The 15,328-nt window shown below is 37.3% G+C and overlaps 1 protein-coding gene across 2 annotated transcripts in view; it reads left to right on the forward strand.

The window, feature by feature from the left end:
• The window catches only part of SNX29 (sorting nexin 29), a 96,479-nt gene that overhangs the window by 21,945 nt on the left and 59,206 nt on the right, over positions 1-15,328 (forward strand). For both annotated transcript variants that reach the window (XM_050317911.1, XM_050317910.1), the window contains exons 12-15: positions 4,850-4,913; positions 6,134-6,262; positions 10,602-10,684; positions 14,206-14,312. In XM_050317911.1, the coding sequence (XP_050173868.1) occupies positions 4,850-4,913; positions 6,134-6,262; positions 10,602-10,684; positions 14,206-14,312 (383 nt within the window). The remainder of the gene's footprint in view (positions 1-4,849; positions 4,914-6,133; positions 6,263-10,601; positions 10,685-14,205; positions 14,313-15,328) is intronic.

Raw genomic sequence — 15,328 nt, forward strand, 5'->3', positions numbered from 1 at the left:
TTAAAGGTCAGACTTCTGATTTAAGATGTAAGTAGTCTGCTGCAAGTTTTGTTTGTCTCTGAAAATATCTGTGTAAATTTGCACTCAGGAAAATAAAAAAAACCCCTATCATTCCTGGAGACTGCTCCCAGCCCACCCTGCTAGTCTGTGTGCAGGATTGCAGAGGAGTTCTGCATGACCTTGTGTTCTCTGAGAGATGATTTCACTTACAGCTCATTCTTCATAACAGGTGATTGCAAATCATACTTATCCACTCTTGGGCTAAACAGCATAAGTTGTGAAACTTATGACTTTTCTGGAGGTTGCTGGAAAATTGACAGGTGTTTCTTAAAGCATTATGTATTTCATGCCCTGAAGGTGACCTTATAAAGAAAGACATAGTTTGGAATTACTGGTTTGCACATGGGAATCCTTTTTTCAAGAAGTTGTTTTCAAGCAGAAATATCTCCTAAGGTTACGTAATGTGAAAGACTTCACTGGTTTTCTTTTATCTGTTTTTACAGAACCCTGATTATCACTTCATTTTTAGATATGTTGGTGTTGAATGCTGATCCTTAATAACAGTAGTGTATCACTTTTTGTTAATGGTACTTTAGAGAACATAAATGTCATGTCAAGCACAAGGCAACTCCAAAGTAGGACATAAAGTCTAACATCAAACACGCTCATGAAGTAAGAATACTTGGCCATCCTCCCACTGTTTTATTAAAAAAAAAAAAAAAATAGAAGAGGGGGGAAAAAGATTGAGGTTGTGAAGTCCAGAAGTCAGAAAATGCCAAATTTATGGTTACTGCTACAACCCTGACTTTTTTTTTTTTCTTTAAATTTATTCCCTTTTCTAACCCACACAGTGTATGAGACATAAGTCTGCTGGAAAAATTAGGTTATGATCATACACTCATCTTGGAGGCAAGCATAGCATGCAGACAAAAGCTTATGAACTGTGGGTGCTCTGGCAGGTTTGAAGTGAACCTGCCTCAGTGTGTGACACTGGATTTACTTTGCATTCAGCTGCCTGGTGTGACATGCTGCTGAAATCTTTCAAGAAGTATAAGTGAAAGTAATAAATTGCAATTTTTTGAAAGTTTTAAATGTTATACCTGAATTAAATAGGATGGTGCCCTTTTAGTTCTATTCAGTTCCTTGTATCAAAAGATCATGAAATTAAAGTTTGTGACTCTTTCTTGGTAACTTTTTACTTACTTGATTACACCAATACTGTTTTACTCTTTTGTGCTTATTGTAGAAGGAGAGGCTAAAGAAGTGTTGATGATAAATTGTGTTTGTTTTGAGAAGTTATAGAAAATATGACTCCTTAACACTCATCACTTCAAGAAGAACCAACAGAAGTGTAACCATGGGGCAGTTTTGCTGCTTGGGTAGGCACAGGCTGGACCAGCCTCCTGGGAACTCTGGTCTCAGTGGCTTGTGTTGAGCTTTCCTCCACATCTCCACTGCTATCTGCAATTGAACTAAATTAGTATGGAATACTAAGTAGGAGGTGTGTTTTCCTTTGTGGTCTTAAATTAAGCATTGATTTATTTTCCTATATATGATAATGAAGTTTGGAGTTTCTGCTTTGTTGTGTCTCTATAGTGTTGTCAATTCTATAACTCTCAGAAAAATGAGGCAAATGGAAATAGAAAAGTATTTTAACATCTTGTATTTCAAGAGTCTTTTTTCTTTTTTGCAAACCATGGCCTTTAACAGAATTTTGCTTTTGTGCTCTGCTTGTGTGTGTGTGGGAGAGGGGACTGAGAGAAGATGGGATTTCAGGTCTCCACTCATGCAGAAGATTCTGGATGAAATAAGGAAAAGAAGATTAAGTTATTAGGCAAGTTAAGGTTACAATTTAAATAGGCTGGTAAAATTGAACAAATGGAGACAATTTATAATAGCTTTGCTGTTTAAATGTTAATAAATGAGTGCACATTAAAACCCTGAGTATGCACACAGGCAATTATTGCAGAGTAGGCACCCCAGAGGAAGTGCAGAACCAGCACTGCAATAACTTGTCTGAGTAGCAACAGCTTTAATTTATTCAGTTAGACACATAATAGCAACTAACTGTTGATTGTGCATTATCATATTTTAATGACACCCTTGAAATATTTAAAATACCATTGGCTTGATACTTTCTTGAGGAGGATTCTGAATTCAGCATTGTAGTTGGGGATCTTCATGTTGTTACAGAGTGCTACTGCACTGAAAGCTTTCAGTGGATCCTTTTGCTTGTGTTATACATTTGTGTGACACTTCCTGGATTGTTCTATTTTCCTCATCCTTAGGGCAGTTGTTTGTTTCACAGATAGGCTGATGGACTGTGGTCCATTTTGGCAACTTTGCACTTTACATTTTCAGGACTATTACAACCCACCAATTGTCCACTGCCAAAAATTTCCACCAACAAACCACAAAAAACCCCAAACAAAAACCTCGCAAAATCCCCAACCTTTCCAGTCTACCCTCAGAGTGGCAGTGCCTCATCATGACTAAAATAATCCTAATAATGTGTTGAGTTTCATCACCAAGTTTGATATTTTAGAGCTAAATATAATACTTAAATCTCAGAGTGTAGGGTTTGATTTTTTTTTTTTCCTCTTGTTCCCCCACCTCACTCTCCCACCCCAACAAAGTAATGGTAGTCAATCAAAGCTGTTACAGACCATCTTATGAAAACTAGTGATGAAAATCAAGGAGCACAGCATATTTTGTCATGTGTAATCTTTCAATTCCAAGTTTTTCTACAATTCCTCTGTAAATTACAGTGGTTACCTGGTCACTTCAATGCTGTGTGAACTTCACTCTTGCCAGAAAGGCTATTCCAGCTTTTACTCCTCATTATTATGAACTAGAAAGGTGTTCTGCCCTGACTGCTTTCTGCTGTGTGCCTTGTGCCAGCAACAGCATTAAACTCAACAGTGACATCACTTGGCAACTGTTTGGGTGAAAAGAAAAAGAAATACACCCCCAATTTTGAGCTGGGTCAGGAGGTGGTGGCAATGATGAAAAAGGCAACTGCAATGTCCTTTTTGCTGAAAGCTCAGCCTTAGGACTGGTTAAAGTACCCAGGTAATTGCAGCTTTGGTTTTGAATAAGAGAAAGCAGAAGTCTCCAGATTTTTTTTTAATGTGTGCTAGTATTTAGCACCCACAAATTTCAGTTTTGGCTTTTCTGCAAGATTTGAATTTGTGGTTTTTTGTTTGTTGGTTTGTTTTTTTTCTGTAGAGAAATAATTATTCTTTCTATGCTGAATTAATGAAGTGCAAAATCTCCCTAATGACCTACTGAAATGTTTCTTGCTAATGCCAATTAGTTCTTAAGCCATAATATGGATAATATGAAATGAGTAGAAAAATAATCATCTACTTTCTTCATGGCTAAAGATGCAGAAATGTTTCAGAAAAAATCCAGCATGGAGAAATTTGGGTTGGCTGATTTCAGATAGTAGGAGAGCCCTGCTGAATCCTGCAGGCCTGCAAGGGTGGGATCGACCTGGAGGTTGCCAGTGCCGGCCTGGAACTGTGGCAGCACTGGCTGATACACTGCAGTGACAGGAATCCTTCGTGTTCTGTTCACCACCAGAGTCTGGCAGACTCCATCTGCTCCACGGGACAGTGTCAAGTTTTTCTTGAATGGGCAAAAGTTTCTGTAACTGTAGAAAATACTAAGGGAGATATGGGTAAATCAGTGAACTGAATGTAAAGGGGAAAAAAGTTCTCCACTGGCTTTGCTGGAAGGAAATAAGTGATGCCAGTTGTGTTGGTGTGTTTTCAGTAAAAGCACACAGAATTTATTGACATCTGCACTGAATACTTGCAAAACAGAGTTGGCTGATATAATGAGAACATTTCATTTAACTGTTGGGAGGGATGTTTTTAATATAATTGTGTCCTTGTCGCACTCATACAACTATTGATTAACGTATGTGAAATTGTTAAAAAAAATCTGGTTTAGGATGACGTGTATCCATCCTGATGATTGCTAGAAGCCACTGAAATCTCTGAAGACCTCTTTTATTTCATGTATTCATGCAAGATCGGGAAGTCAACATCTATTTTAGGTTAGATGATTAAGTCCTAATATTTTTCTCTAAGTTTATAGTAAGTAGTCACGGTTCCTCTGTACAGTTGTATGGTAAAACCTTTAATAAAACCTCAGCAGAAGGACTGCAGGTGAGGCAGTGCTTTGAGCTGACACTTTTCTGTGTGGTATTTGGCTTTTCTGGTATCATGTTAAACCTAAAGGAATCTTTAAAAATTCTAAAATTCTGTCAGTTGGGTTTTTTGAAATTTTTACTCTTGATTTAATGACAGAAAGTATTTTTTAAAAATAGGAGGGTTTTTATAGGAAACTACAAGATTCAGAAATCCCATCTTTAAGACTGAGCTTGAGAAGAAATGCCATGAAGAAGCAGTGACATTTTCTCTATTTCCACCTCCCTGTAATGGATATATTCCCTGTGCCAGAATTCATGGGGAGGAAGAGCAGCAATGTGAAGGAGCTGAAGGGGTAGCAGTGTATGGCATTAATATGCACAGAGTGAAAAGGTGCATTCTGCAATACAGCTGTGATTAAAACAAACCAGCTGCACCCGGGGCACACTTGTAAACATTGGTATTAAAGCCAGATGCAGACTCATTTGGTTTGATCAGTTCTTCTGATACGGTGTTAAATAACCCCGGTTTTGAAAGATTGCTCAAATTAGTGAGGAGAGTGAGAGCATTTTCATGTGCTTTGCTGAATAGCAAATGGTGTTGGCATCGTGTGGGGTCTGTTGCCTGTGTCCATGACTTTTAGATCTGGACTGAGCACAGAAATCAAATCTTTTTTTGTCCCTTCTCTTTAGATGAACTTCGTCAAGCTATCGTGGCCATGATGAATAGGAAGGATGAACTGGAAGAGCAGAATAGGTAGTTTTCTTTTTTAAGTCAAGTGGGATTGTAATTTAAGAAAAAAATCTGTTACTTTAATACAAGCTATCCTTTATGTGAAGCTATACATAATCTTTGTGTAATCTTTTTGATGCAAATGTTATTTTTCTCTGAAAGGTAAATACTTCACTGTTTAAATGTTGATACTGGAAGTAATGTTTTCAGGTCACCTTTTTCCTTTGAGTTAGTTTAGTTTAATCACAGATAACTCTTGGTATTTTGGCAGCTTTTGCAGTTGCAGGTTTTTCAAAACCAAAACTTACAGCCAAAAAATTCTGAAGATTTCTTAAGACAACTTTCCAAATGAGCAAAAGTTTGTCCTTTTACAAATATTCAGAAAATATCTTTTTTTCCCCTTCTGGTGAAGAACTGATGGAGGATGGCTGACAATGTAATGCTGAAAGTGGCTTTCATTTGTGAAGGTCTTTATGTTCACTGGGGGCAAAATGATGATGGAAATGTAAAAATGACCAGTCTCTTATTTAAAATGCAATCAAGCCTACTTTGTATTTATTTAGTTTATTGAAACACATGATTAGATGAATGAAAGTACAAATGTATTCAATGTTTTAGTAGGGCTATTTTGGTATTTTACATTTTCCTATAGATGTTTTGGGACTTTTTAATGCCGAGAGTACCAACTGATCCTATTTTCCTGCCTCCTCTTCTTCCTACTCCCATAATTGCCAGTTATTACCCCATTGACTGGGTGTTTTTGGCAGAAGGAGCAGAATGCTTTGGGTTTTTCCACTATGCATCATGCTGACCTTTGGGGTCTGTGGCAGAGACATGTCTGTCTCCTACCCTTGCTGGTAAATATATTATAAATATATAGATTATTCCTGAGATGTATGGACTTGCACTGAAGCACTGAAAACACAAGATAAACTTTTTAAAATAATAAATTCTTTCTGCATGGTGGTGCAGTAGATCCCATAATAGATTGTGCTTCAGTGTTAATGAGGTTGTAATAGAAATTAATAGTAAGCATTTACAGCTGCTCAAATTGGATCTATTTCCTTGTAGCTTTTCATATGTTTGTATAATCAAATCATGTGAATTTATTACATCGAATAATGAGATTTTAGGATTGCATTAATGGTGTCATTCAGGCAACCTACTCTGTGATTCCTAGAATATACTCTGGTCATTAAACAGTGTTTGCAGGGTTCAAAACAGAGGTTGTTGCCTTCTTCCAGATCCCTGCGAAACCTGCTGGATGCAGAGATGGAGCTCTCAGCAGCACTGAGGCAGGAGATGGACAACTGGAGAAGGAAAGTAGCAGAGCAGGAAGAGAGACATGCCACGAAAGTCCAGGCCTTGGCACGGTAAGAAGGGCTGAAAATGTCTCAAAAAGTAACTGCAGTGAAACAAGGGAATAAAAAGTCTGCATACAAGAAAAAAGATTTTTTTTTTTCTTCCCCAAAATACACATGCTGGATTGTTGGGATTCTCCAGATCTGGAGGCAGTGTGGACTTGTTTTAGAAGCTGTTTCATTTTAATATTGTTTCCTTTGGTAGGTGTTTTATGTAGTACCACACTGAGATAAGTCTGGGGACCCCTCTGCTCCCAGCAAGTCCTTACTTCAGTATGTAGCAATTGTGCTGAGTGGTCCTTGTGTCAGCTGAAATGAGGAGGAGTATTTGTGTCTTTATTTATTGCTTTAAGTTATTTAACATATGTCAGTGCTGACACAGATGCCCTGCTGTATGTGCCCTCAGGTGTGTAAGCAGTAAAGAATGGATTACCCATCCCTTCAGTGACACTTCCATCTGATCTGTCTTTCTCCTGTTGGATTACTTGAGCATGACTTCATTTGCCTGAGCTGATGCTTTTTTGTCCTCTTGGCAGGTTTTCATGGCTGTTGCCAAACATTATTAACAAACAAGTACGAGTTTCTGGAGTGATGCAGCTGTTTTCTCCTAGCTGCAGGAAGGTCAGCTGTTACAGGACCATTTCCAGTCAGGTTTTGAACATCCCCAGAGGTGGAGCCCGCCCAGCCCCTCTGGGCAGTGTTGCTGGCAGTGGCTCGGTGGCAGTGCTGTCCCTAACGCTGTGCAAGCTGCTGTTGCCTTTCTCTGCCGTGAAGGGTGTGTTGCTGGCTCGTGGTCAGCTGTTTATCCACCAGGACTCCCAGATCCTTCTCCACAGAGCTGTTTTCCAGCCCCTCAGCACGAATGAGTGCCTCGGGCTGTTCCTCCCCAAATGCAAGACTCTGCATTTCCCTTTATTGAACTTCTGAGTCCCGTTCTCCAGCCTGTCCCATCCCTGTGAATGGCAGCACAAACACCCTGTGTATCAGCTGCTGCCCAGTTTTGTGTTGGCTGTGACCTTGCTGAGGGTGCACCCTGGCCCAGCACCCAGGTCATTAAGGAGGGTCTTAAACAACATTGGCCCCAGTAGTGATTTGCCTCCAGCTTGACTTTATGCCCCAGCTATGCTGAAAGAATTGTAACCCTCCCCTCATCTAAATAGGATTCAGCTTAAGAAAGACTTTTGAAGGTAAATGCTACTGTAATAGTTTGATTCTCCTTACAATTCTAAATAATCTCTAGAGTAACCTATGATGTGTAAGATCCTGGGGATGATTCACATGTATAGTAAACAACAAACCCATCCCATGAGTTAAATAAGAATAGTAATCTGGGCCTTTTCCCAGAGAGAAGAGTTGTTTTCTGCATGCACAGGCTGAGTGCTCAGTGTCAGTCCTGAAGTACCACAGCTGAGATTCCTGAAAGCTTTGTATTGCATAGCAGAGCTCGTATTTGAAAGTGATAAATTTTCTTTAAAAAAAGAGTAGTATTTAGAACACTCCTAATTCTGCTTTTGGTGACACATCAAACCAAACTACTCACTTGGAGGGAGGGCGAGATATGGCTAAGAGGGTTTGACATTCATGTGCTGTAAGGCAATAGAGACAATGCAAATACCTCAGTATTTAATATTCACGTTTCAGGTTATAGGAATTGTGTATTCGTGTTTCTTTGACTCACTTCCCCCACAGTTTTTGAATTTGCAGTGACATATGGGTGAATCAGATATTTGTCATGCACATACCTTTTTAAAGAATAGATAAGGAGCTTTTATAACAAGATCTGAAGAGATGCTCACTTAGACTGAGTAGTTATTTTTAAACAAGTTTATGCAATTTCTCTTATTGTTACCAAGACTGGGTATGTTGTGTTGATTGCTCTTCTGACAGTCAGTTTGCCTTGTTGTGTGATAAAAACAGTGTTGGGAGCTGCTTAGGTACAACAAATTCTTGTGTCACCAGTTACTATGGACTTGGGATGCATTTCTTTAATGATTCATTGCAACTCATTTTCTGCCCTACTAACATTGCTACAGCTATTTTGGAATATAGGTTTTCCTTCTGATTTTTTTTTTTTTGGTTGGTTCACTTAGTACATTGTAGGTGATGCTGCTTCAATAGTAAGGGTTGTAAAATTTTGTAATAAATAATATTTTAAACCAAGAAGTTGGACAAGATGAATAATCAGAAGACTTTGAAGTAACAAAAACTTTGCAATTGCTCTGTGGATGCATAATACAGTAGGTGAATAAGAGGAAACTAAGTTTCAGGTATTTTGAAGTAGTGAAAGCTCACTGTTTATATTGAGAACAATTGACCAGAGTAGAAAATTTTCATCATTTGTAAAATCCTGAATGTTTTGAGGGCAAGGGAAATCATTCAGTAAGAACCTGACTGCTGTGATTGGATGGATGAATATTTTTCACATTACGAGAGCTGATATATTTATGTGTGTCCCCAAAGCTCTTTTGCAGAATTTGACATAAATACCCTCCTGGAGGCTTTGAGAACACAAATTTCAGTGACACATCAATCAGTGCAGAAGTGAAGGCTTCTGGATATCTGCAGTTACTCAGCTGGTCTCCTGGACTCTGCAGAGAGTCTCTGCTCTCCTAGACCAAATACTGGCTTACTGAGAGAAATTTTACCAAGTTTACAAAGTTCTCATTGAAAAATGGAAAAAAAATCTTAGGTCACTTCAGTTTCAAGTAGTGGTAATCTCATTATTCTGTGTGAAAAATTGGAATAGCTCTTTCATAACAGTTATTATATTGTTTCAAAAGGAGCAGTCTCAGTGTTCAACCTATTTCCCAGTCTTCTGATAGGATAGACTCGATAGACTCTGTAGTATTATGTTGTCAGCTGGTTCTTTGTTGTCTTTTTTTTTGTCCTTATCAACGAACCTTTCTCAAATTCATGGACATATTGTGCCAGTGGCTTCTTGGCAATGCTAAAGATTTTTAATTGAGATTCCTTCTTCTGTATGGAATGCTATTACATCCCTTTGCAAGGCAAAGAAATTTATTGAAGTTGACTGTGAAATTGGATAATCTCAGATTGCATATCCTTAGACTGCTTTCAGCTGTGTTGGAGGAAAGCATATTACAAAGGACAGGCTTTGTAGCAGGAAAAGCAGATAGAGAAGATGAAACTACACCTTGTAGGGAAATGGGGGATGAGAATTTTGGCTATACTTTGTCTTACACTTCTATGCACCTTCTGTTTACTGTAGATTCTATCACCTAATTTGCCTCCTCTTATCTACTGCCTGTATTACTTCAGCCACATTGCATTTGGGTTTGGCATTTTATATTATTCTGTTTTACAACACTTCATTCACAGCCATAGCCCTTCAGTGATGGGTGAAATGATGTGTTGTGCATCTTGAAATGATTCCATCACTTCCCTTAAGCAGCTTCTTAGAGAGAGGAAAAAATATCTCTTGTTTGTGCTTGTGAAAACTAATTTGAATATTCCTGTAATAAATAACATTTTCTTCCTGCTTAGTTAGTTGGTGACATGTCACAAGTGACAAAAACATTTTATAAAAAGAGTGAGATGCACACAAGATAATCAACTTAATCATATTTAGTAAGGGATGAAGGAGCTTCTTCTAGGAGGAAGAAGTGGAGATTGGTTTTATAATATAATCTCACTCTATTGTATATAGTTCAACTTCCACTTCTATTGATTAACACTGAATAAAATCGGGGTTGCATGGTTCAGAAATCTGATTTGAAATCCATAGAAATATGAATATAGTATCAGTCAAGGCTCCTTATATGAGCAATGTGACGTTGCTCACAACAGCAGTTTATTTGTGTGTGTGTATATACACGTAATTTATGTATATTTTGTGTGTGTATGTATATGTAGTATGATAAGGACCATCAAACATATTTGCATGTGTTTCTGAATACTTCTCAAATAAATTCCCATAACTAAAATGCCTGCCTGCTGTGACCTGTGACGTGCCCATGCCACCCTGGGCATGTGCTTCTGCTCTGGCAAAGAATTTCCTTGTCTGGTGTCCCATCCTTTTATTTTAATCAATTGTTGATTTAGAGAGACTGTATCATTTGTTTGCCATCAACATAGCATAGTATAGAAAATCTAAATTAAACAATTAATGAAAGTTTTTGATTACAAGATAATCTGTTTCACTGATGTGTTTATGTGATCCCACAAAACTCGTTTTCCTGGTACTCTGCTGTTAATGTATTATTAATGTGTAAATATTTTTTTTCCCTGTGGGGTAACTTAGGTAAAACTTATAACAGTATGTTTGTTCCATTGAAAAGGGCTGTCATCTATTTTGAGAAACCAATAATTATTCTGTTCTTTTTATCAACAGAGAAAATGAGGTGCTAAAAGTGCAGCTGAAGAAGTACGTAGGAGCTGTCCAGATGCTCAGACGAGAAGGTCAAACGGTGGAAGGTAAGGACAACGTGAAGGGAAAAAAAAATCCGTGCACAGGGTTTGGTTTTCTGGATGCTGCCATTGAGGGAGACTATTGGAGGCACAGGGATAGTAACTAAATGATGGAAGTGGCTCCTGGACTTGTAGAGAAACAACAGTGAGGGAGTTCCCAGTGCTTAGCCCTGACTCTGATTTACAAGAAACTTTTTTTTTTTTATTGATCCTGGAATGAATCTTTTCAGACAACCAACCACCCAGTCCTGTGCAAGCCCTGGTCTTTACCAGCTCTTCAGCCACACACAGTCCTAGTGTGGCTGGGGACAGGATTTGTGATTCCACCTGCTGCCCTGTATGACATGAGCTCTCCCCCTCTCTCTGAAAAGAGACAGTTCTGCTTCTGTGAGAGCTGTCCCTGATTCATCTCTGACTGGGCTGTTTGCTGCTGTGTGAAGAGTTTTGTAATGCAGGTTGATGGCAAACAAAAGAATGTTGTGTGATGGAATACTAGCAAATTACTGCTGAGCAGAAACAATGAAGAAGTCTCTGCTTTCCTTGCTGAGTCTTCACCAAAAGAAATGAAATAATTTACATGAAACCAGGGGTAGCAAGAGATGATTAGAAACCCTGTTTAGCTCTTCAAACTATCCTAGAGTAATATCTCCCAGTAGTGAAAATAACATATTTGATGTATTATCCTTTTGAGAAAAATACTGATGTAGATTTTTGTACTTATTGTTACAGAGCATTTTCTGGTAGATGGGGTGGCCTTACTTTTTTTCAGTAACAAACTTCCCAGAAAAAGCTGTCAGATAAACAATAATCCGTGAATTACTGTGAGACTGGAACATAAAAATAATTATTTTGAGGAGAGATAATTTAGTATCTCTAGGTTATACTCTTGTTTTGGAGATCAGTGTGTTTGAAAGAGGCTCTGTATTGAGAAGTAATGAGCACATTTTGTATCTGAAAGATAACGAGTTAGCAGCAGGCTTACCTGTTTTTCTTGGGCTCTGTGATAGAAGTGTCCACGAGCAGATGAACTGGAGTCTTGATTCTGAATCCTCTCCTGGTGGGACCTGTATTTCCACTGACTGCAAGGAGGTGTTTTGAGAGCCGAGATGGCTTTTCAGCAATTGGCACCATCTGCCTGATGGTTTTTTAAATTGGGAATATTGTGGTCCTGTAAGTGGCTGCATGGATGAATAGCACTGCTCTTAAGGGCTAGTCACTATACTTCTCTGGAGTTTCAAAACTTCATTCATCCTTAAAAGGATATTTGTTAGTGAGAACACATGTTTTTACTTCCGACTGTGCCGGAGTGTAGTGATTCATATTAAGAATTATTCACGAAAAGCAGCGCTTAGGCTTCTTATAATAGCAGAAATTATCCTTCATTAAGTAGTGACAGTTTCCATGATGAGTGTAATTATAGGAAAAGAAAAAAGTATTCCTAGGCTAGCTATATTCCACCATGTTAAAATTATGCAAATGAGGGAGTGGTAAGAATAGAAACTGAGTAGGATGGTCAGATTTATAGATGAAAAAGGGGGATGGAACAGTACCAACATTTCTAAAAATGAACACATGTATGCTTTATGCTCCAAGGATATTTAATCAATCCGCAGTAATTTTCTGTAATATTTATCATTAGTGACCAGATTCAGCTACATGCACTGTTTGTAATAATTTTTTTTACATTCTAACTCCACACATTGTATTTCTATGAAACTAGAAAAAATTAGCTGCCACTGAAGATTTAGGTGAAATTTTAGTAGTACTGGGGCCTTTGACTCAAAGTAAGTACTCAAGTATGTAAATAATCCCTGAGAACTAACCGCAGAAAAGGAGAGAGAGACAAAAGAAGTGTTTTCTTTTACCAGATTTGTAGAAACTATTGCACCCCATGGTTTGTATATGTAATAAATAACTTTAATGATAATTAATCTTCTTCCAAGTGATATCAAGCCAAAAGTTTTAAATGCATTGTAGATTTGAGAACACTAGGTTTTTAGATTTTCTGTGTAACTATTTTGAAAGAGTCAAAATAAATTGAGCTTCTGCTGTTATTTTTATCACTATAAATAGTGAAGACTCTTCATTTTTGCTACAATAAGATCAAATGCTATTGAGTATGGCTTTTAAATAGTTTCCTAAAATAATAAATGGAACTCAGCATGATACTTTGCCTTGTGGTGACTTAAAAAAGCCAAAAATCCCCACTCAGCAAATGTGATTATAAATAAATTGCCCAAGAGTCAGAACTGAGTCGAGTTCAGGATATCATATCAGCTTTCAAAATGAGTGATCACTGCCATGGACTGAGCAGTTTGATATTGGTATTTAAATATTTAATAAATCAGCATCTTGGTTTCTCAGCCATCAGCAGGAGTTGGCTGTGTACCATTTTTCAAACCTGCTTAGATAGAATATTATTTATATAAAAATGCTGATCTTTAGAGTTTCTGGCTGAAGAACATCAAGCAATATTTACAAGGAAAAAGATCTTAAAATAGCTTTCAAATTCACTTAAATATTAATAAACTTCTGAATGCATATATTCTTCCTCAAAGCAAAAACCAGTTCTCAGGCTTAAGAGTATTTAGTCAGATGAATTACAGTGTCTTCTATCTACCTTAAAATGGGTGTATATATAGTTTAGATTTTGAAAAATAATGAAAACATTTATTAAACTTCTCTTTTATTAGGGCTTGTTTACTTTTATGTGCTTTTATTTTCTTCGAAATTCATGATCTACGGGGAAAAGTTGAATTGCACTTTGTGTAACTTGGAGGGGATTTACTTGGAACGGGCCTGCAAAGTGATCATCAATTACAGGAATGATGGCTGGGAACAGGAATAGAATAAACTGGAGTTTTCATTCCCCGCAGATAAAAGAAGTAATGGGCTTACATGGCAGGTGAAGGAAGTTTGATTAGCTATCAAGACAACTTCTATGAGAAGAATACTTAAATTTAAATAGATTGTGCAGGCAAGCATGATATCTCCATTATTGGAGGTTTCTAGGAATAAATTAGACAATTAACTGTCAGGAATGGAGGAGCTACAGCTGATTCTGCTTTATGCAAAGCCATGAAATACTGGATGGAGGATGAAATGTCCATTCTCAGCCCTGTTTTCTGTAATTTCTGTGATGTGTAAGCACTCTGTGCAAGTAATATGAAACAATATTTTGGAAGCCAAGTAGAAAAAAGGCTTAAAAGAGAAGCATATACTTAGTGTTAAAAGACTTTGGGCAGGATTGGCAGTTACTACCTGCATACATTACTCAGTTCTAGTCAGAAAACAGCCAATTGCTTTTGGTTTACATTTTTTTTTCTATTAAGAGTACCACTCTAAATACTGCTCACAAAAAATGCTCCCTGCAGAATTTGTATATTAGTCCTTCTAATGCTGTTTAATATTACATTCTATTTTGATACTTTTAATAACTGTTTCTCACAGAGCTGTTACTTCTACACAGGATGTCTTAGATGTCTGTGGAACTTAACATTTTAATTTGAGGTAACTCTTTGTTTTAGTTCTGCCAAACCTTTGGAGCACTGATGGTGAATTTACGATTCCAGAGCAAAAGCAAGTAGAGAACAACGAGGAACTCGCCAGCTCTTATGAAAGGAAATTGATTGAGGTAAAGTTTGTCCTGCACAAACTTAATGGAATCATAATTATATTATAGCATTTGAAGCTGGAATGGTTTCTTTGCTTAGCTGTTATTTTTCTCCTCAGCAATGTAAATGGTAAGTCTGACTCTTTTGCTTCAAAAATAAAAGGAATGAGAGATTTAATTTCCCTGCTTTTGCGGTTAAATTTTCCTCATTCAGCTTCAAGGCGTATTTAAAGCAATTCAGATAATTAAAAGTACTTTTCCTAACAGAGGTGCGTTTTTATGCTCTGGTATTAAAAGGAAGGTTTTAATAAATAAACAAGTTCCTTAAGGTTATAAGTGAGGGTGGTGAAGTTGAAAACCTCACAGACAGCAGGTTCCAGGGTTTGTGGAAGTTGTAGGTCATAATTACAGGCATTGCTGTGTTGGCACTTGAGCTTTATTTAAAATGAGAACATACTGAAATCTGTAGCTTTTTCTGTGCTTTCCTGCTGGTTTCTGATTGCCAAACCATGTTTCATTTTTGTGTTGCTTATTGAATTCTGCATTACAGGAATGTGTGATGGAAGCTACTAATTCTGTTGATATGGCCAGGTTAGAAAAAGTTCTTAATGCAAGATTTACTTTTGAGACTGATGTAAAAGTCATTAAAGAAAAAACGAGATAGATTAGGGTTTCATCCTAAATTTAAATACAAATTATTTTCAAGACAAAAGTAATGAAATTTAATATCTAATACCCATATCTCCTATTAAATATTAAAAGAACATTTTTATAAAAAGTAAAAAAATTCTCTCTCTTTCTCTTGCCCAAAATACTCTGAAATTGGATACCCACATTAACTGATTAACGTGAAGAGGACTAGAAATGCAGGTCATGCCTCAAAGAGATTAATACAGTTCTCAAACATTCATACTTGGTTATCCTTTTCTCTCCTTAAACCACACCTGTGCTTGAGTTCTTCTGACTCCTGTCCTCTGGTCTGTACCAATCAAAAGAATATCTTAATTAACAGCACATGAAAAAAATCTCTTTCAGCT

Source organism: Myiozetetes cayanensis, unplaced genomic scaffold (assembly GCF_022539395.1).
Source record: "Myiozetetes cayanensis isolate MyiCay16 unplaced genomic scaffold, myiCay2020 scf20-37, whole genome shotgun sequence".
NCBI lineage: Eukaryota > Metazoa > Chordata > Aves > Passeriformes > Tyrannidae > Myiozetetes > Myiozetetes cayanensis.